The 23234-nt window shown below is 32.7% G+C and overlaps 3 protein-coding genes across 3 annotated transcripts; 2 read left to right on the top strand and 1 right to left on the bottom strand.

The window, feature by feature from the left end:
• The first annotated feature begins 795 nt into the window (after positions 1-795).
• Positions 796-5876, top strand: LOC131936665 (UBX domain-containing protein 1). The gene is made up of 11 exons (XM_059293705.1): positions 796-937; positions 1760-1813; positions 2001-2074; positions 2364-2457; positions 2573-2704; positions 2929-3048; positions 3305-3376; positions 3492-3543; positions 3636-3752; positions 4457-4637; positions 4852-5876. The coding sequence occupies exons 1-11, from the start codon at positions 885-887 to the stop codon at positions 4890-4892; spliced, it is 990 nt and encodes a 329-aa protein (XP_059149688.1). The 5' UTR covers positions 796-884; the 3' UTR covers positions 4893-5876.
• A 312-nt stretch (positions 5877-6188) lies between these two features.
• On the bottom strand, positions 6189-8851 carry LOC131936679 (putative palmitoyltransferase ZDHHC24). The gene is made up of 3 exons (XM_059293731.1): positions 8448-8851; positions 6891-7105; positions 6189-6631 (listed from the first exon to the last, which is right to left on the bottom strand). Exons 1-3 carry the CDS (start codon positions 8797-8799, stop codon positions 6257-6259), a joined length of 942 nt encoding a protein of 313 aa, XP_059149714.1. The 5' UTR covers positions 8800-8851; the 3' UTR covers positions 6189-6256.
• A 6548-nt stretch (positions 8852-15399) lies between these two features.
• On the top strand, positions 15400-21539 carry LOC131936450 (melanin-concentrating hormone receptor 1-like). Its single transcript, XM_059293442.1, has 2 exons — positions 15400-15512; positions 20618-21539. The coding sequence occupies exons 1-2, from the start codon at positions 15400-15402 to the stop codon at positions 21537-21539; spliced, it is 1035 nt and encodes a 344-aa protein (XP_059149425.1).
• The last annotated feature ends 1695 nt before the right edge of the window (positions 21540-23234 follow it).

Below are 23234 nucleotides of genomic sequence, written 5' to 3' on the forward strand. Positions count from 1 at the left end.
TACATGTCTAGTGAAAAAAAAAACGAACAGAAAGTTGATGTTATTTGGAAACATTTTCCCCACGGAACATGTATACTTGCAGGTGTAAACGCTGTGTTAGAGTCATCCAAAGGCATCTCTATGCGAGTTTTTTTAGAACGATCAGGGGGGGGGGGAGAGAAGGTGGTCTACACAACCAGTGTTTCTTCCAGACTTTTTTCTCCGAATGGAGGGGGGGGGGGGCACTTGATATTTTCGGGGGGGGGGCGGTCTACATTTTCCGGGGGGGGGGGAGTGAACACTAGTAAAACTATATGTTTACTATATACATTCCATCTCGTTCAGGGGGAGGGGGCGGTAGACTTTCTTCGGGGGGGGGGGGGGGGGGCGAGATGCCTGGAAGAAACTATGTACATAACTGAGACAGCTTCTAAATACTTTTAGGCTTATAAATCAATCAACTATTTTCTATTTTTGTTGTATTAATATAAATAAATAAAAGCCATATAGATATAGGCCTATATAGTTTTATACATGTGCCTTGCAATGTTTCTTTCAGACATTTTTTAAATTTCCAGGGGGGGCGGACTAAATCTTCCGATTTTCCAGGGGGTCAGAAACTGGTTAAAATATATATTTTCCTTATCGTTGATTTTTTTACTAGTTCATTAATTAATATATTAATAAAGATTTTGATAGTTTTAAAAATTTGACACTTTCCTTATCTTAATCTAATATTTGTTTCCTCATCATTATTATATCCGGCTTTTTAGAGAGAAAAAGCAATATTTTTTACTGCTGTTATTTAGTGGAAGCAACATCTCCTTATGTATAAGATTACCAGTAAAATATAATATTAAATTATCTCCAGACACTTTTTTGTACAAATAGTTTATTATTCTAAGATGCCAACAGATGTAGAAACACTTGTTGAAATGGGTTTTCCAACCCATCGAGCGTAAGTTTATTTAGATCAAGATTCTATATGGATTTTAAGTTATTTTTAGATTCTAATCTACCAGATCCGATCTGAATCATCAGCCTCAGTGTCTGAGAGTCTGAGACTGATTCCATTCCATGATGATTCCAAATCAACTTGTAATTTTGAAATGTCATCAAACAAAAATAATAAAACTCACCGAATAAGAAAGATTATAAGAATTCATTAAGCCTACAGTTCAATAAATAGTAATCAATAGTAATGGTCATACAGTCCCTAACGCACACTCACTTACTGACACTGCCTACTGTACAGTAGTGTACAGATTACTACAGGCTGCTCTACTTCTACAGTCACTACAGTTCAGGGCAGTTAGATTAGCTAGTCAGGTTAGGTTATAGAGTTAGACCTTACCATAGGTTAGTTGAATTCATAGCAGCCAGGCACACCAGCTGACTTAAATGCTGAAATTGCATTGATTTTAAATTTTTAAACCCTCCCCCCACCCTTTTTTGTATTGTTTAACATTAACTGAGAAATGAAGTATCATCTCAAATGTCAGGGTCTTCCCCCTCAAGTAATGCTATTTGGGCCAAGACCAGAGTTACAATACAAAAAATATCACTTGATATAAAATATAACTATCCTACAAAAAAAAGCCTATTAAAAAATTAAAATATCAGAATAGATATACTAAGTAGGGTATTCACCAATACCTGGGATGGTATGATGCTATTTGGAAAAAAAACTGTTTATCATAATAATGAGACCATATTACATAGAATTTTAAAAAGCTCATTACTAATTTATTCATTTATTTTGTGGGTTTATTTTTTCTAGACAGCGAGCTCTTGCTAAAACTGGCTATAAAGGTGTCCAGCTTGCCATGGATTGGTGAGTTGTCATTGTGAAATATTATTTTAATATTCTTACAAAAGATGTATTTTAAAATTTTTGTTTGAAAATAGTCCCAACATCCAATTTAAAAGTTATCTATTCATTAACTTTAGCCTACTCTTCAAATTTTATCAACATGAAAAAAATGTACACTTTAAATTATTAAACATTTCTCACAATATAGGCTGTTTGCACATTCAGATGACCCTGATATAGATGAACCAGTGGAGGCACCAAAAGATAATATTCTTGGAAAAGGTGTTATGCCTAATTTATGAACTTCTATTTGTCCCTAGATTACATTAAATTTTGTTTGAAAGAAATTAAAGGATTAAATTAAATCTTCTGAATTTTGTCATTTCCATATCAGTCATAAATAAAAATTTCTGCATCAATATTTTCTTTAAAATGTTGATTCAGTCAAACAGAAGTTTGAACCTTAATTTAACAGTCTATTCTGCTTATTAGATTTAGTTGATTCTGGAACATTTTAAATTAAATTTTTATTGTTTCTGCTGGCTTGTTATATTGAATGTAACTGTCTCAGCTGAAGAAGCAGCAGCTGAGACAAGTGAAACCAGTCCTGGGGAAACTGAAGGTACAGATCAAGCAGAGCAACCCAAATCCTTGAAATGTGATGAGTAAGTCTGTTGATGAGAAATTGAGAAAATGTTTCATTGCTGTGATGTTTTTGTTTAGTAATGATTTTTAATTCATGGGCCAGTTTGTGTAACACTTTTTAAAATATAATTCTAGGTGTGGGAAACTGCTAAAAAGTGAGATAGAAATGCAAGCTCATGCTGCCCGAACTCAGCACTCAAGTTTCTCTGAGAGTACAGATGAGGTTAAACCACTAACAGATGAAGAGAAGAGGGAACAAATGGCCAAGTAATTATTTGGCTTTTTTTAATGGTTTTATTTTTGAACTGCTAGAAATTAAGTTGTATTTTTACATGGGTTTTTTGAATAATGTTTAGATTTTTAAAAAATTGATATTTTTATGATTAACTTGTTTTATTTAAATTTAGTGTCCAGAATTGATTTTTTAACACAATAACAATCTAAATTTTCTTGAATATCAGAAGATATCTAACAATTTTTAATAAACTCAGGTTGCAGGAAAGGCTGAAACAGAAGCGTCTTGAGAAAGAGGAACAGGACAAAAAAGAACAAATACAGAGAGAAAAAATGAGACGTAACCAAGGTCGGGATCTCTCATTAGCAAAGCAAAAGTAAGTCTTTTGCATATTAGGTTACTTCAAATATAAAACATGTAAAATTCATAAGTAGTTCTGGGTATGCGTTTTATTATATTAGTGCTCTGTATGTATAGACTTTTCATTACAGCACAATTGTAATATACTAAGACATGAGTCAAACTAGTTTTTCTTAAATAAACTAAAAATCAAGTATGCTTTTTAAATAATTTATCTATGATGATTGTAAAAGATGTGTTTAATTTAAAATGTAACCAAAACATTTTACCAGGCTGGAAGAAGCTGAAATGAAGAAGATTGCTGAAGAGAGACGAAGAGAGAAAAATGAAGAGAAGCTTGCAAGGTTATTTTTTTCTATTTATTAACATTACGCACACATTTTTATTTAACCTCTCCAATTTAGGATAATCAATTTAGCACTACAAAACTAATTTTAATATTTTACTGGCTTGTTTTAGGCAAAGAGTTAAGGATCAGATTGAAAAGGATAAACAAGATCGAGCAGCTAAGGTACGAGAAATTAAAAAATACTTTGGTATCATAGTTAGTAGGCCTACCCTTGATTTTTAAGGCACTTAAGATTATTGTTTCTACTTCTGTAGCTGGCTAAAGAGAAAGAAGAAACTCCGGTGAAACCTGCAGCAATATCTTCACCCTCACCATCCAATACACCTACACCTGTTCAGCCACCGAAAGAATATTCTGAATGTAAATTACAGGTGCAGTATTTTTTTCTAGAGATTATCTATTGAATAACTATTTCTGCTGAGCTTGTTTCGTGTTTATTGTTGTAATATAAAAATTGGTATAGCAAAGTGTACAGTTGTAAAAATGCTTAAGTTTTGTCACTTGTGATATTGGAATAAATTAATGCGGGATTTGTTGTAAATAAAAACAAAGAAGATCCCTGCTCTCTAAATAACTTGCTTGAAAGTCTAATCTAAAATTATTTGTTCCTAAATACAGTTTTTTGTAAATTTTATGATTTTAGTTAAGCTTTTATAAGAAATTAATCAATGGATAGTAGCTTTATAAGAGTACTAGTCATAAAGTAAAAGAAAAATTAGTAAAGTCATTAAACTGAAAATGTGTAGTTCTTTTTAAGTGTTTAAAGTAACTAAATTAGCCTTTGGAAGCTAACGGTTCATGTGGCAGGTGAAGTATAGTTCAAATGTTTCAGTGATCTCTGCATATGAAGGGATAGTGTGGTCAGCACTATGCCCAAAGTGTTTTTACTTTTCCCTAATGTGAGTCAGGTACCCATCAGAGTTGGATGGGCTCAAGAATGTTCCACAGATAAGAATGAATTATTCAAACTCAAGACTTTCAGGTTAACAGTCCCATAAGTAAGTTTTTAGTGTGCAGTAAAGTCTACATACTACATACAAGTGAAATTAAAAACCCAATCCTTTCTCAACTAAAGATTCGCCTTACAAATGGCCAAGCCCTAACACAGACATTTGGTGCTAAAGAGCCCCTCAGTGCAGTACGGTTGTATGTTGAAATGAACAGAACAGATGCTCAAGGACCTTTTAGCCTAATGACCTCTTTTCCAAGAAAAGTTTTTAGTTCTGCTGATATGGATATGCCTTTAGATTTTCTAGGTTAGTCTAAATGATAGAAGATTTTTTTTTTTACATTTTGTTCTTCCTCTTTGTGGCATTAGTTAAAGACTTCTAAAATTTGATAGAGATAAACTGTCGACCTTGCATTAAAAATGCTTTACTTAATGTGTAATTTTTTAGTTTAAATTGGTTATTTCTTCTGTGTTCATTATATAGTAATAATCTCTATGTGACTAAAATTATATTTCCCCAGGTTTAGTACCATCTTCAGTCCTGATGGTTACCAAAAAATAACAATGGCTGTTGTTTTTTGAAGACTTAAGATCTACATAAATTTGGTGTGGATGGTTTTGTGTTGGCATCATTTACTGCTCATGTTTATGGGTTCCATGGAAGTCAAGGTCCATTAGAAACTTTGTTAACAGTGGAACTTTTTTCTTCTTTGAATGGTGTCGTCAGATCTTATATTTTGTGAAAAATCCAGTCTCCATCAACTGAAGTCAAGTCAAAATCTTGTTCACAGTGGGTTCTAGTCCCATAACACCCATACCAAAAAAAAAGCACCTAATTTTTACATTTAATTTTTAAAAATCAAATTGTTATGTTAATTTTTTCTTAGTTTTTTAGTAGTTAAAACTAATAAAATATTTTGATTTAAAGTTGTGCCAAATGTGATTGCCTGAACAAATAATTAGCAGTATGGGAATGTAGTTATATTTTGTCACAGTTACCAACCTCTTATAGTAAGATCTGCTTTCTGTGTATACGAAAATAGAATTAGGTATTTTATTGTATAAAAAACATTCTCCGGAAAATGGAATAGTTGTTTGATTTGCTGAATCCATTTTTATTATGTTGCTAAATTGTTGAAAATGTTTTTTTTTCAAAAAGTGCAGGCTTTGATTAAATAAGACTTGAAGTCTTAATGAACTGTGTCAAAACTAATGACAATAACGCAGTTTTCTCTTTTACAATTTTATTTCTTGTTTTACATAAGTGCTTTGCATAGAATAAAATATATTAGTGATATATGTGTAAAATCAAAAGAATGCATTTACAAAGATGAAATACAATGTGACATTTAAAGTTGGATGTTATTCTTTAATATAAGTGCAACAAATTAAAAAAAAACAATATGTAAAATGTACTCTGCAAAAATTACTTATTTATAATTTAGAAAGAAAAGTTTTTTGTAAATCTTAAAAAGTATTTCTATTTATAATGTCAGATTATAACTAGTAGAGACTCCCATTGTATTAGATATAAAAAAAATAAAAACACATTAATAGCTTAAAACATTTATTTGCCAACAGTTAAGCCAGTTACAGTTAACTAAATATGGTCATTGTAAGAAAACTTCTTTAATTTTCTGCTGCAAAATCTAAATCTAACTGTTATGGATATTGTCAACATTTAACTACTATTTGTCTTATCAAATCAATATTTTCCCTATTATGCATTTTGTTGGATCATGTTTGATGAAAATAAAGATTCAGGTACTTATAAGATAATTTTTAATCCTTTGAAGCCTTTTTTGTGAAATCAATCTATTCTCCAGTCTACTACATTAATTATATATGATCACTCTTTGAGCAAATAAATTTAGTTATTCAACACCGAGCATAAAGTACAAGGCAGTAGGAGATGATAGATTCTAACTAAAATGAATGCTTTTTCCCTGCTTTAGTTTCTGTAGTCCATTGAATCCCATCCTCTGGCATCCATCTATGTCCTGGTATTAAAAGACAAAGTAAAAACTGTGAAGGACTCCCTAGCGAGGAGTACACGTTGTCCAGCAGGGACGTTTTCTGGTACACAGAAATCTGTTTCCATGCTTCGTATGAAGTCTGACCCTGGCAGATGATTAGCAGCTGCCATGCCAGGAAAAGGAATGAGACTACGAAACAGAATATGGCGATGATCATATGAAAAAGGATGGCTACGTGCATGACTGTTGTAGTTCCAGTGAAAAGCTGCCATAAAGCCACTGGTGGCAAATAAAAGATGGCTGCCTCACTTAAAATAGGAATTTCCTGTGGGTGAAATAGGTCATATAACTTTAGTATATAATATTACCTACATCTGAATACTTATTTTTAACAAATACTAAATGCTTTTGAAAACATTGAACATTTATTTAAGCAAAACAATACAGTTATTCATAATGTGAATATTATGATGATTGTTTATGGTTTTACCTCATTAAGCCTGTTAAGGCGTATTGACTTAAATGAAGGCAATTTTTGTTATCATTATTGCATGAAATACTTATATAATTGTAAATACTATAACCTCATTGAGAAGAATCAATTGCAAACAGCTTCCATAAGCAAGAGCAAGGCAGTTGTAGAAACAGAATACAACAAAGTAGCGCTGGTTGTGATAACCCACACAACTCCCAGTAAAAAAACAATGGTGGTCTCTCTTGAGGATGCAGTGGTTACAAAGTGTGCAATGATGTGATCTTGGTGGGGCGTCAAGCATACAAATAATACACGGCTTCCATCCTGAAAAACATTCATATAAATACAAATAAGTGTTAATGAGTTTATTCAGTGTGGAAGACTAGTAGGTTGTTTTCATAAATGAAATCACACTTCCTGTGGGGGGGGGGGGGGTGTAAGAAAATGTGACAGCATTTATTTTGCCTTTTTTTTTTAAAGAGGTTGAAAATTATTTTTACAAATTGGTTTTAGTTATATTTATGGCTTTTTAGGGGGTCAAGGTGAATGGAATCTTGTGATATCAATTGACAAACACAGCGACCCTTCCCGGCGCCCGGGGACAAACTTTCAATTAGGCGCCCGCCTCGGGAACAAACCTTCAATTTTCAATTAGCACCCTCCCTCAAACTTTCCATTTGCACCCCCTCAAACTTTTCATTTGCACCCCTCCCCCCATATATTTTTTTATATTTATAATGCAAAACTGCACCTAAAATGAGATGTTAATTTGTTTTTCCAACCCATTTTGGCGCCCCCTAAGGTCGGCGCCCGGGGACATATGTACCCCCCTGCCCCCCCTTCGCTACGCCTCTGGACAAACACAGCAAAAGAGAAGTGGGGGGAGGGGGAATCTGCTTAAAAGTGTGACTATTTATGGACTATTTATGGACCATACCTTAATTCAATAAGAATTATAATGTTTACGGTAAATCTTGCAAAATTCCAAGATGAATGAAGAGGCAGTTCTAGGCTCAGATGGATAGATAATATTAATGTGGAATCAGGCCTACTGCAGCTTAGAGTCAAGGCACGGTAGAAGCAAACAAGTTTGAGTGGAGGAAAATCCATAAGAGATGGTTAAAGGTTATTAAAAAACATTCAATTTTTATTACCTAGCTACTTGGTTACTTGGTATTAGTTTTTGTAGAAAAAATGTGTGTTCAGATTATTATAGGGTAGCTTTAAGATAGGCCTAATTAACTCCCGTGTGACAGCATGGCCAAATGGTGGAGTGTTTGGCTGCTAGCCTGAAGATCTCAAGTTCGGATCTCTGTTCAGACTTGTGATTGTATGACGTCCCTGAGTCCAACCAGCTCTGATGGGTACCTGACCCACATTGGGGAAAGTAAAGGCAGCTGAGCATCTCAGCATAGTGCTGACCACACCACCTCTTCATTAGTTGAGATAAAGAAACATATGAACTCCAATTCCATTTCTCACCTGCCAAATGGATTGCATGATCTAAAGAGGAATTTACTTTAATGATCACAAACTGTGTTAGTTTGTTAATTATTGGGATGCAGCAAACTGAAAAACAACTGCCATTTTTAATCAAACCTATTGGAAAAGATGATAATTGCATCAGAAATTAATTGTGTATTAAAATATTCAAAATAAATCCAACCTGGAGGAGTTTCCGTCGCGTTGGAATAGTACTTGTCCTTTGTTTCCCTTTTCACATAATGAAGAGAGGAAAAGTGAGATAAAATCCAGTTTGAAATAGATTCTATAGCCAGCACTATAGCAACAAGCTGTGCACAAAAATAGTTAATCATGTTCGAATTTTCAGAACTATTTGTCTTAAAATAGTTTGGAATTAAGATTAACACGCCTTCTAATAGTAAACTGACAGTCACTCCCCAGTAAAACAACATTCCATATGTGGATGCTGATGATTTCTTTGGCTTAAAATCACGTTTTTGATAATGTTCTGTAAGCTTTTCTTTCAGAGTGATATGTCGACGTCTCTCTTCCATGCTTATTTTATTTATTTTAGGCTATTTTGATATTTTGACTATATTAATTTTTTATTAAAGTATATTAAATATTTATTTTTTATAGGCCTATACTATACTTAACTATACTTATTAATTTAATATTATTTATTTATTTGTTGCCTTTGTTTTTAGTGCCGGTAAATGTATTTCAAATTTGTATTTTAATAGGCCTAATGTATTATGATATAAATATAAATAAATAAATGTAATCACTAATTAATAATATGCAGTTAAAACTAAACTACTTATCAACTTCACTATGGTAGTTTAAGTATACTAGATATAGATCTAGATACTAGATCTAGAATAATCTAGATGCCTATGTCTCTAATTTTGCTTCAAAAACGAAAGCATGAACGGACAGGGAAACCACTCTCTTTGCAGGTTGCCTAGATTCAGTAAACAATAACACGGGAGTATTTCTTATTCTATACTTTGCACTTTAAAAAAATGAACGACTATTTTCCCTTACTCCAAAAACATGTTTTTAAAAATATATGCACACATATTGTTGAACTCATTTGTTCGTGTTTGTATTTTATATTATATTTGTTTTGTTATTCATTAAATGTCACTTATGATTTAATGGCATCAAACAAAATTTCAAATTTCAAAATACAAATTGATTATGCTAATAAAATAATAAATAATATAGATTCTAGTTACACAGATCTAGATCTAGATCTATATAGGATATCTAATGATTGATCTAGCATAAACTTTAAAAAAATGTTTTTGAACATATGTTTATTTGAGCACCTAACACTTAGAAATCTAAATAAATTGTGAGGAAAGTGAATATTTGAATAGTTTTTTGTAATACAGGATTCAAATGGAAGCATCAACGGACGCATAATACCAGCTTCAATGGGGAACATAGAACTGGGTTCATTGGGGACCCACAGGACCGGGTTCAAAGGGGACCCATAGGACCTGGTTCAGGTGAGACCACATGTTCGGGTTCAAGGACACGTTTGCACAGGGCCGGTTTAAATGGGTGAGGGGCAGTAGCGTACGCAGGGGGGGAGCAGGGGGAGCGGCCGCTCCCCCTCTGGCCATTTTCAGCAAAGTGGCGCCTTTTTGGAAACTTTTTAAACTGGTTTTTTTAAAACGTTTTAAACAATGATATTTGTTAAAAAATATTTTTGGTCGGCACAACTATGTAAATCACAAGATTTCTTCTCATGCAGCAATTAAGCATTATTGTACTAGTCTAGGAGTGTCTACGTTTACAACACGTATTAACAGCTGCATCAGTTTGCCATTCTAAAAATAACCATTACGATGCATTGAAATGTTTAAAAAACCTCTACGGTAGTACCACTTGGCAAGAGGGGTGTTAAGTTTAAGGCAACTGTATAATGTATTTGCTTACGAATAATTGAATTAGAAAAAGTTATACATACAACTTCACACATAATTACTTTATATATACAGTTTGAATCGTGTGATTAATCTTTAAGAAATTACAATACAGAAACCAATACAACTGATGTGGCACCTCTATTTAAATTTACTTATTGGCAAACTGCGTAGTGTTGGGGAAATTTTGACAAGGTCGAAAACGTCATCACGATGAAGTAGTAGTATTCTTACAGTTTGGGCGATAGTGATTACGATTACATATTATATGAAACAGTTACAACCCCCCTCCCCCATAGACCACTCTGTAAAAAAAATATTGTCATAATACCACTGCTACTTATTTAAATCAATTTTTGTAATATATATTTGTGTAATATATATTTGTGTAATATATATGTATGTTTAGAACAGTCATCTAAAAACTGACGCTATGTTCACTCTGAGTTGGTTATCTCCCCCCCCCCCCCCTTACACTCCTCACCACCACAATAGTGTAGAGCGACATTAATGTCACACCTAGGTATACACTGGGTTGGATAATTGACCTAAAGTGAACGGACAGTGGTGAATGAATTTGAACCCCCCCCCCCAACCCACCCCGAACTGATCTGTTAAGTACATGTAGAAAAACGCGTAATGATGTACCAAAGTACATTGCCGCCAGAAAATTAGCTTTTTAAACGTAAAACTCTGGGAATATTGCTTTTGCAATTACCAGTAAAAAGGTGTGTGATCAATGGAGTGATCTAACCCATTAGAACACAAAGAAGCAGTAGTTAATTAAAATATATGATCTGAACTAAAACACCGATATTTAGTTAAATGTAGGCTGTTATTCCGAATGCTTTACTAATACTGATATATCGAAAAGCGTCTTTTATACCAACTCTGATTTAAAAAACTTTCATTATGCTGTAATACTTTAGCATTTATGATGACGATATATTAAATTCTGATTATAGAAAAAAACATTTTGTAAACACGAATAGTCTTAAACAATTTCATTATATTCTAAAGTAATAATTTATTTGTTTTGACATTTATAATTAAATATGTAGATATATACATTTTTATATTAAGAGAGTGATTATTTCCCCTATTTCACTTGTCTTAAATAATTTCCCAGGAATTATTATGTAAGAAATTTTTTTTACAAGAATTACAAAACAGATTGTGTTACGTTCATTGTTTTTGTTGTAGTGTGTATATATATATATATATATTTGTTTAGATTGATACAATTTTTGTTTTGTCGGCCTACATTGTGTGTTTTTTTCTTATTTCTTCAGAGTGCTACTTTCAATTTATTTTACTTCATAGCGAAGTAATGACATACAGCTAGTATATATATATATATATATATATATATATATATATATATATATATATATATATATATATATATATATATATATATATATATATATATATATATATATATATATATATATATATATATATATATATATATATATATATATATATATATATATATGTATATATATAATACACGTATATAGAACGTGTTAAAAATTCGGCGCCTTTTTCGATCTTTTCGCTCCCCCTACAACGAAAACCTGGATACGCCTCTGGTGAGGGGGGGGGGGGGGGGTGGAGCACTGGAGCCTCAAGCCATAATAATTGTTTTTAAGCCTGGCATATAACGACAGTATGAACAACCGAACGTTTCTACAGCAAGCTTTTACTTCACAGCCAATTTTTAAAAATTTTAAACACACCAATTTTGTTGTTTTAAATATCGATCAGGCTGTACTATATTAAACTGGTTTTTCAAGGCTAACAACAGCAACAAGAAAATATTTATAAAATAAAATAGAATAGAAGGCCCTAAGCAGTGTTTCTTCCAGACTTTTTTCTTTTGAAAAATTCGGGGGGGGGGGGGGGACTAGTAAAAGTGTATGTTTACTATATAAAATCCATCTCGTTCGCCCCCCCCCCCCTCCAGAAGAGATGCCAGGAAGAAACTCTGGCCCTAAGTTGCCGCCCATAAATGGCGTCACACCGTTAATTGTGTGAGAAGGGGGTTAAGACAGTGTAAAACTTGCATTTTAAAAAGCGTCCAAAAACAGACATTTTGCTGTTTTAGCCTTATATATATATATATATATATATATATATATATATATATATATATATATATATATATATATATATATATATATATATATATATATATATATATATATATATATATATATATATATATATGTATATAACTTAATTAAAATCAATCACGATTAATATAAACATCTTCCTACAGACTATTATGATTGCATTAACTCATATAAAAATATGTCGCATTGTGTTAAAAGACTAAAGCCGCCAGATTTACTACTTTCGTGTATTACGCTCTGAAATCACTAATCGGTAAAAAATGTACGCGCATACACTCCATGAATTGCTAAGTGCACACTCACACACACTGAAAGCTTATAGAAATGTCATTTAAACAAAATGATAAATGCGTTTCGTTTTTATACTATTAACCCTTCAATTATGTAAATTTATGATTCGTTATACTATCAATTAAAAGTGGTTTGAATTGTGTTTGATTCGACTTGATTCTCGCTCTCCAGCCCACCCCCTCTCCATTCTAGCCATATCCTAATTCATGTCACAATCTGCGAAATGTAATTTTCTTCCATCAAGCAGTTTGTTATGCTACGAGAATAATATAATCTAAAGGAATTTTTATTTATTTTGGAAAGCATACTGGCTTCATAGGAAATAATAAGTTACGCCAACCCACCAACACCCCCTCACAAAATGAAATAGCCAACCCTGTATTCCACCCACTCTCCCCGCCTTCATACACACACATTCACAGACAGGTGACACATTTTAGTCGTTGCTACATTATTTATTATTTGTTAAAGAATCAGGTTATTGCGCAGAATTTCAACATGTGGATGACAACAATGACCCGACCACCATCCCCACCCCACTCCTTCAGAACACACGCGTCCGAAAAAAATGGATGACCATTTGGGCTAGTGTAAATATCTTCACTTAACGCGTTATTATTATTATTATTCACTTTATTGCGCGTTAATCACCTGACCAGCCCACCCCATACCACCCTCAACCCCTCCCCCTACGTCAATGTGCCAATCTACATCAAAGTATTTTACATAGGTTCAGAGCATTGGTCAATGTATTGCTAGAATTTACATTCTACCCCACAACTCGTACTATGCCAAAGTTCTTATCTTCCTGGTCAGTAACAAAAAGGTCAACTAGGGCATGGGGGTGAAGAGATGGTATAGTGACCCGCTGAGCCCAAATTGTTTGAAAATACATACATCAATGATCGCATAGATGAGTTGCTATTTTCAATCCATATTAAAAATATATGGACGACTTTATTTAAAATACTTTGTTGATTTTGCCGAAATTTAAGTCTCGCTGAGCCCAAATAGTTTGAAAATACATACATCAGTCCTGAAAAAAGTCACAGGAAAAAAAAAATTCAGAAAAAAAGTCACAGTTTTTGGTAGGAAAAAATGTCACAGAAAAAAGTCACATAGGAAAAAAAAATTGGATAAAAAAGTCACAGAAATAAAGTCACAAAAAATGCACAAAATGTCTTGTAACAAGTATTTTGATTTTAATTGTAATTGTTGAGAATCGTAAATTTTTTTAATTTGTTAATGGGTGTCTTTATTTTTCTTCATTTTTTTGGTTACAAGTATCATTATGATCTATAACACTAACAAGTAAAATACTATTACGTAATTTACACATCAACCTCAACTTATGGAAAAAAAAGTTAAATACGATCTAGAAATGTTAATTATAAAATAAAGTTTAGTCACAGCATGTTTTGCATTTTTTTTTGTGGTTCCTTTTTCGGCTTCTCCTGATTTAACCTTATCCCTCCATATTGTGTATTGTTGACGTTTTGCGTCAACGACTGCCTTTGTGTCGTGTCGGCTTTCTGTTTTGGTTATGTAATGAGCGTGATAATTGTGTTGACCTATTGTTGCAAATAGCAATTAGTTGACGGCAACAAGTCACATTAACTACGTTTTATGCCATTTCACGCTCTGCACCCCCCTTCCCTGACGATTTCCCACCCCACCCACCATTTCTACCAGGTATTCAAAAAAATAAGTCCCTCTTCCTCTCCACCCCATTAAATACAATAGAACCCCCCCCCCCCCCCCCACACACGTTGATTACAACACCAACGTCGTTGGTCACCAGGTACAACCCGTACGGGAACTCGTGGTCAGTGGCAGACGTCAGGACGTTCACCATCCTCATGGCCAGGGTTGTGACGTAATAAAACAAGTTGCAGACCGACAGTGACGTCAGGATGACGTCTGATGTAACACTTCGTCTGTGACGTGCTATTATGGCGATGTTGAAAATGGTCCCCAGAATTACAAGAATATTTAGAGGCATTTCAAAACATAAATTGAATAAATTGGACGTTTGTTGTACAATTGATATAATGATGTAGAAAAAATGTTACTATTAATTTTTTTTATTAGATAGAAATATGGTACTGCTACAATTTTCAAATGAATTTTGCATTTACAATGTTAATATTTAAGAAAATAATCATTTTTGTGTGCGCGTTATTTCTTTTTTTTTCCGAGATTTTGACAAGTCTAGCAAAGCCGGCGCTATATCTTCTTTCTAAATTAATTTTTTTTACAAAACACACAAATACAATAGTCGAAATTTCAAATTCCAAATAAAACATAATTTGTGTTTTAAAAAATGTATTAATACATTTTTAGCAATTTTTTTTTTTAAAATACGCGTCCCATAACTTATAGAACGCTAGCAGAATATTGATTCATGATTTACAAAACTTATCGAACAGCTAAACCCGGCGATCAAAAAGCTTGTCTTAAAATTGAGTAAAACATGCAAGTGTATTGTTTTTATCGTAGACCTATTAAACAAGAAAATAAAAAATGTTAATATACTTTTGCGCAATTAAGAAAAATAGAGAAAACAAATTAAATTATGATTGATCAGCACAGCGAAATAGCGAATAATCATTGTTAAAGTTAAATCAAAATCATTGGTAGTTGAAAACTAAATTCGTAAAATAAAAACTCTAAAGAAGCTACAAACCATTCGTGTATAATGGTGAACTTAAATTAAAAAAATATTTAGAAAGTGGAGTATTATAGGCTACTAGGTAATGTTATAAAACCTTTCAGTCCTTAAGGCTAAATGACTAATGGTTTTGTACATAATAAAGCCGGAACTTTATCTCCTAAACTTTCTCGAATATTCCAATTTAACAGTAAAGTATGCACTCCCAGTACAATCAGGCTTTTGGGATTTGTTTTATTAATTTTTTTAATACTTAAAGTATTAAAATATAATAGAATCGAGTAGAAAAAGTAATTTTGCACCAGATGAACATATCCAACGTGTGCATAATAGAGCGGAAAAATACTACTTTATAAAGAAACTTTAATACATTTTTAAAATAAGTTAATTAAACATTTAATGAAGTCACATTTTATGCCACAGTGCATTATCATTGAATCTTGAAAGGTTTGAAACAAATCACGCTGGTAGAAGTGATCTTTCTTGAGAAATGGAAAATAGCGTACATCACTACTTCCGCTCACCGGAAATCACTCAAAATAAAATAAAAATTAAGAGAAAAATAGATTATACATAGGTGTATAAATTTGTCAACCTAACTAAAACGGTACTCAATTTACTAGTATTTTTGAAACAAGAATTACAGTAAAGTACCACATCTGGTTATCTGATGTCAATTTAAAATTAAAAGTAATCTAGGTATAATATCATATACTTATATATGAAATTATTTCGTCAATCTATCTAAAACAGTACTCAAATTATTATGTTTACACTGAAATAAACTAAAGTACAACTTCTATCAAAGACATCAAAGATATTTCAAAATTTGAAATCACGTCCACCTAACTTAATGGTCCTTAAGTTATTTGCTTTTGAGAAACAAAAAGGTAGTAAGTACCACTTCTGGTTACCGAAAATCTCTTAAAAGTTGACACAAAACTACAAATTTAATACAATACTTACATATGAACTTTCAACATAACTAAAACGTTACTCAAGTTATTGTGTTTATAGACAGACAGACGTACCAATTTGCAAACACGTTTTTCCGACTCAGAGGGGTGTAGTGTAAACCGTCGAGATTCGTCAAAATCTCGATATCGATTTTTTTTGCACGATTACAATACTTTCTGTATACTCCGTAAAAAAAGTAATAAAAAAAACAACTTTAGAGCCTACAGTTTTAAATTGATAAAAGAGATTCAGGAATATGGAGGTGGATTATCTTAAACATTAGAAGTTCGTATAAAATTAAAACAGAACGAAGCAAAATAAACCAACATGGATCTGAAATTGGTCGTTTCTTTAACGTTTATTTTTTTGGTACCACCTGATATTATTTGTACATGCCTTCGATACAATTTTTACTTGATTTGGTTTTACCCCATAAAGTAATCTGATTTTAGTTACATGAACAATCACGCACGCAAACATAGTTTGACAATAATGGATATAATGTAAAAAAACAAAAAAAACAAGCATCTCAAAAAGGCAAAGAAAATATATAACTACGGAAAATTATCTGAAGTAATACTAGTACTAAATAGTAAATAGTCAATCGCTAGAAACGCTTTTACATAATACATCATCCAGTGTGTAGTGTAAATATTGAAATTAATAAATAAATAAAACTATGCGAACAAACAATAAGGAGAGCCTTGAAAACTTTTACTTTCTTGTTACGCTTTAAATCTGGCAGCTTTCTAGATTTCCTTCTTAGTAATATTTTAATTTTAAATAAAGTTACAATCAATATCATGGTAGGTGTCAATATCACGAGACTTATGAAGAGATATGTTAGGTGTTGTAAAACATAATTTTCATTGTTATAATTTAAGTTGATGTTAGGCACTAGATCTAGTTCAAAATGTCTGGTTTCTGAAAGAAAAGACCATGTATAAGATTGGCGATGCAAGTTGCAAGAGAGATTTAGAATAATACAAATGTTTAGAGTTACCACTATTAGTTTAGTCGTGTTAGGGTTTAGCAAGTGTCTAGTAGCAGGGTATAAAACAGTGGTAGCCTGCAGGATGGCTAGTGTTGATAGATGACACACGTTGATTACAACACCCACGTCGTTGGACACCAGGTACAACCCGTACGTGAACTCGTGGTCAGTGGCAGACGTCAGGACGTTCACCATCCTCATGGCGAGGGTTGTGACGTAATAAAATAAGTTGCAGACAGACAGTGACGTCAGGATGACGTATGATGAATTTTTCAACTTTTGTTGAAATAATATTGCGATGTTGAAAATATTCCCCAGAATTCCAAGAACATAAAGTGGTATCTGAACACACAGATCGAATAGTTCGTAAGCCTCTGCTCTAACGTCAACAAAAAACCGAAAAGAGTAAAAGTTTCCCGGTGTGCAGGACAAAAACGTTACACTCGAGTTCAAAGTAATTTTATGGAACATTTTTTTTTGTAGTGTTAAAAGTGTTGCGTATTAATTACGGGCACTGATTTAAAAAATATTTATATATTAACCCATTTTAGTGTTGGTAGTGAAACAAAAATATTCACGTTGAAACAGTGTGAGAATTTAGCTAATAAACTTGGGTTTAACAATCGAAATAATAAAAGAATGTCTGGGCAAATTGAATCATTATATCTTCAAAAATACGGAAAAAGGTCACGATTTATCGTTCCTATAATATTGGTTTAGGTAAAATCACGATATAGCGTCGGTTATTATTCCGGAACTGTATAGCAGTAAAAAACAGTAAAACCATGGCGTAGTCAGTCGAGCCGTTCCGGAAACCACCGGAAATACTGTAAACCATCATTTACTTGCCGCCATATTATTTTTAATACACAATGTTTAAAAATGTGCAAGGATTGATTTTGGTTGTATTTTAAATACTGTTTTGCTATTTATTTTATATTTCTAATAATTTTAAGTGTATGTGCTAATTATTGCTGCTACTAAACATTATTCTAGTTCTTCTTACTACTTTTTTTTTAACTTTAGTAAATCTAATCGTCTTATTTTACTAACAGAACTAGATCTAGAGCTGGTTGTCGCAAATCTTCTGCAGGTTTTTTCTGTGTTTCTTAAAAAAACATTAATTACTACACTCGACTTTATTAATAATATTTAGATTTACTAATTGTTGCTAATTTTTTGTCAGTTAAACATTAAATTAAGTTAAAACATTCATTTAATGCACTTGACTTTATTTTTCTTTCAACGGTCAAATAAACTATGGTTTACAGTAATGAATGTTACCGAAACTCAACGAACATTACCCAATAATTTCCGACGCTATATCGTGATTTTACCTTGGTTTAACTATTTTAATGATTATTCTGTTTTTAAGAGTTAGCTCTTTCAAAGAATATTCTATTTTAAAGTTAACGTATTACCTGATAATGCTATTGTATCTCTACTTTAAATTATTTATTGTTTTAAATATATAGGCCTAATCCATTCAACATTTTGTTTTGTTTTAATCAAGGTATTATGTCAATTACAAATAACGATCTATTACAGTCTGTTAAAGAGGAAAAAATTAAAACTAAAATTACGTTTCAAGCAAGGGTGTATAACATACTAATTATAACCTAAAATTATGACCTAAAATATTGATCTTATCAAAGAAAATATTAATGATTAAAAACCCAAAATCGAACTTTTTTTTATTTTGGACTCCTCAATGCTACGTTTATCAGAGTAAATCCCCCCCCCCCCCCCCAAAAAAAAGAAAAAAAAAGAAAAAAAGAAATGAGTTGCTAGAAACTACTAAATTAAGTGTATTTCTATAAATTACATTTAGAATTCAAAATAACTGAATAAAATAGTAAAAAACAAATTTTTCTGTTAAAGAATATCTTGTCTTATTTAAAACATGTTGCAGGGATAAAAAAATTATTATTTTTGATATAACATGAGTTGTCAAGAAATACCTGCTATGAGGTAAAATATGTTGTATGGATAACAAAACATCTGCTAGGATATCAAATGTGTGTAAAGAGCACTGAGTACTTCATCTGCTACTTACGAATCTTTCGGGAAATTATGAAAAACACACTTTTAAAACAATAATTCACTCTACAACGGAAATATATCTCGAATGTCTATAAAATAATTAGTTGCTAGAATTGTTTACCCAATGCAATATAACGTTTATATACGCAAGTAGTTTAAACTAAAAAGCCCTGTCAATTAGAAGTGGTGACCTGAAGTTTTAAAAGAATTTCTTTAGAAAAATGTGACGAAAAAAAACAACAACACAACAACAATGAGTACGACATTAGGTTTTAAAAAATTCTATAGATAAATGTGACTAAAACCTAAATTTAAAAAACCACTGAAAACAAAGAAAAATAATTTCTTGAGATAATTGTGACTAAAAACTAAAATAAAAACACCGAGTATGGACACTACATTTTAAAAATGTTTTCTTTAAATTAAATTTTACAAAAACAAACAAATAAACAAACAACCCATTACTTTCTGCAATAAAGCTGTTGAAACTTTATGTAGCCCCGATGTTGAAGCATTAACTTTTTAAATTCTTGGTCTAAAACACATAGATTATTATTTCACTTTCTAACTACACCTCGACAAAAAGGGATAAACAAAAACGACACATTTTCTTCCACACAAAGATATCCATGATATCTTGCAGCTGACAAGTTATTGTTTTAAATTGTCGCAATTTATCAATAAATTTTTATCGTAAAAAAATAAAATTAACCCTGAGGCATCAACGGCAACAGATATTAACCTGGAAATTGTATTTAATGTAAAATCGGTAGGAAGGTATATGGGTACTTGCAACTTAATTCAACATTTTAAGTATTCAATATCGTCGTCGGTATTATTTCTCAAACCTCACTAATCTTGAATTGCTAATTGTTATTGTACACAATTCTGAAGCGGTTATAAATTTGTCAACTGGAATGCTTCAGTGTTTCGGGAAAAAAATGAGACGACATAAAATTATCCTGGCCGCGACCACGTAATTGATAATAGAGCTATATATTTACTACATCTCGGCTTTATGCCAAGGGTATGAACGTGTCTGGGTAGGGGAGGGGACGATTGGGGTAATATGGAGGAAAGTGCTGCATAATCTACGAATAGATTAATCTTAGTCGATAAAAAGTTATATATATATATATATATATATATATATATATATATATATATATATATATATATATATATATATATATATATATATATATATATATATATATATATATATATAAATGTTTTTTTCAGGTAGAATTGAGTGGTTTATTGTGAACTGTATTGAAGTTTCTCCATCATGGAGATCAACGATTCATTGCCCATCGACAACTACCACATGTGGATTCTGGAAATATGTCTCAACGTTGCTTTAGGCATACCGTTGAGTGTCCTTGGAGTTGTGGTCAACATTTTAAACCTGCTGGTCTTGTCACGACACAACCTGAAGGAAACCACCAGCATAATGTTGCTGTCTCTGTCTTCGCTGGATCTTTTTTATTCTTTCACGTCGATTTTTGTACGCCTACCTAGTCTGATTAAACATATTGATCCTTATTTCGCTTTAACGCTTGAAACTTTTATAACGTTGGTTATCGGAATGCCCAACTCTGTGTGTTTTGTCATCACAATTTTCCACGTCACAGCTATAGGAGTTGAAAGAGCCATCGCCGTGTTATTTCCCTTTCACGTATCTCGTATATTCACACCTTACAGAGTCAAATGGATGTTGCTTGGTTTATACCTGTTCGGGTCTGTTCCTGTTTGGCCTTACTACTACCGTTTTACTTACAGATGGGTGTTTGTTCCAACTGTGAGTAAGACCGTTGCCGTTGTCATACCAACAGATTTTTATTTCAACAATAAGCAAGTTATTGATGACTATGTGAATTATTTTGTAAACAACACGACGACCACAGTGCCAATCATCTTAATCTTTATCTGTTCAAGTCTGATTATTTTTCAACTTAATCGCATAAAGACTCACGAACTGTCAAACAAAACATCCAAACAGAAAAAGGAGCTAAAAGTCGTAAAGATGTTGTTGGTTATTTGTCTCGTCAGCTTCATGGTGTTGGTACCGGAGTACGTCCTCCACAGTTACCTGGCGTATTACCTAGGCAAGCTGTCCTGGAATTTTTACTGTTTGGTTTCGTTCCTGGTCCCTGTCATGTACCAGGTCAACGCCTGCGTCAACTTCTTCATCTACATCACGATGAGTTCTAAGTTTGCCGAGACTTACAAGTCTCTCGTACGACGTGGTCGAAAATGTTGAAGCGAAAAGTAAAAAAAAAAAAAAAAATTAAAAAAAACAAAACTTTTATAACTGTTTTACCAGCGCCATCATCAACCAAGAGGTAGAGAATATTCACGCTTCATTCCACATTTGTCTTTCCCTTGGTTTCACTGTTTAGAGTAACAAAAATATCTCTGAACAGTGTTACACAAAAGTATTTGTCTCCCATTAAACTATTAACATTAACATACGGAACAAAAAAAAAAAAAAAAAAAAGCAAAAAGAAAACAAAACTAAACACCGTATTGTCTGTTTAGCTCTGTTCTAAAAGAAATTCATTTTAATAAACATGAAGTCATTTATACGTGAAGTTTGTTAAAGTGTATTTATTTTTCTTTCAGCAAACTAATCATCTTGATTGGTTTATCCTGTTTTTATAGGCAGTCGACTACTGCATTACAACACTTGGGGTAGTTTCCCGTTTTGTAGGTGACAGTACCGTATCTGGGATACTCGCTGTAGGGTAAAACAGCTAACCAATGTTGTGGTTATATATATATATATATATATATATATATATATATATATATATATATATATATATATATATATATATATATATATATATATATAACTACCAGCTGATACTGAACATGCTTAATTAATATTTTAAAATTAGATTGCTGTTTAGTTGGGGGTGGGGGATGTTTGAAGTGTGTCGTCATGTTAGGGTATCCCGAGTTTTTGCTACAATGAGTGACCTTCATGGGAAGTGGGATAAAATCGGAAGAAGAAGAACAAGCGTGACGTCATTTACGTACGACCCCCTTCCCCCCAGAACAATGTCACAGTACCCCCGAACTGCGTGACCTTCTCGTGTGCGACTTAGCGTGCTTGAATCCTCAGCACTGTTTAAGAACCGCCAGAACGGGATTATGGAGGCACGTTCACGTAATTATCGATTGATTCGCGGACAATAACGCTGTGTGTATCACGCTGAAACTTTCAATTTACTTTCAGGATAGACCCGGCAGTGTGTATGTGTGAACCATCGAAAACTGGGTCGGTTGTGATTTTTCCTGACTCGAAGTAAGTTAGCCTAGCTAAGCTATTATTTTTTTTTTTTAGTACCGCGCCAGGTAAAAGCCGGTAAAGCGGAACGGATGGTGATTTTTTTTTTTTTTTGTTCTTTCAAGCTTCAGCAAATTATTTGTAACTAGGACAAACTTCTCGTGTTTATGTGTAGCGCTGTTGATTTCAGTGGAAACCTGTCTAGTGTGCCGTTAATAATATGTCAGTTTATTTAGCTCGCTAACATAAGGTAGGTTTCAACAAGCCCGCGCGTTCTATTAATAGACATAAAGTCACATGATTATTGTTATGGTTACACTGAACAGCTAACAACAGTTCTTTGGGGTCATCCATAAATGACGTCACACTCGTAGGGGGAGGGGGGGGGTCCGTAATTTTGTGACGATGTGTGATGAGGGGGAGGGGGGGGGGGGGGTTCAGATGGTGCGACGTCACATTTTTGCATTATAAAAAAGCAATGTTAGAAGACGAATTTTAGACGTTATTTCGCGTTTTAGATAACTGTTTTAATAAATTGTAATAGTTTAGGCAAGATTTTGGAAAAATATCGATGTTTAAAAAAAATTCAACTGCAATTTTGAGGGGGTTGTAGGTTGAGGTGTGACGTCATTTTAGGGGGGGGGGGGTCTGGCTTTTTGTGAC

This window comes from Physella acuta, unplaced genomic scaffold (genome assembly GCF_028476545.2).
Source record: "Physella acuta isolate Inbredline_101_S28 unplaced genomic scaffold, ASM2847654v3 ptg000015l, whole genome shotgun sequence".
NCBI lineage: Eukaryota > Metazoa > Mollusca > Gastropoda > Physidae > Physella > Physella acuta.

Bases quoted from the DNA above. Each gene is read 5' to 3' on its own strand.
- LOC131936665 (XM_059293705.1), top strand. From the start codon at position 885: ATGCCAACAGATGTAGAAACACTTGTTGAAATGGGTTTTCCAACCCAT. The intron at 2,458-2,572 runs GTAAGTCTGTTG...ATATAATTCTAG, and splicing joins AAATCCTTGAAATGTGATGA to GTGTGGGAAACTGCTAAAAA. The intron at 3,544-3,635 runs GTACGAGAAATT...CTACTTCTGTAG, and splicing joins AACAAGATCGAGCAGCTAAG to CTGGCTAAAGAGAAAGAAGA.
- LOC131936679 (XM_059293731.1), bottom strand. From the start codon at position 8,799: ATGGAAGAGAGACGTCGACATATCACTCTGAAAGAAAAGCTTACAGAA. The intron at 7,106-8,447 runs GTTGGATTTATT...AATGTTTTTCAG, and splicing joins CGCGACGGAAACTCCTCCAG to GATGGAAGCCGTGTATTATT. The intron at 6,632-6,890 runs GTTATAGTATTT...TTTCACCCACAG, and splicing joins AATTGATTCTTCTCAATGAG to GAAATTCCTATTTTAAGTGA.
- LOC131936450 (XM_059293442.1), top strand. From the start codon at position 15,400: ATGACTAATGGTTTTGTACATAATAAAGCCGGAACTTTATCTCCTAAA. The intron at 15,513-20,617 runs TGTTTTATTAAT...GTGGATTCTGGA, and splicing joins ACAATCAGGCTTTTGGGATT to AATATGTCTCAACGTTGCTT.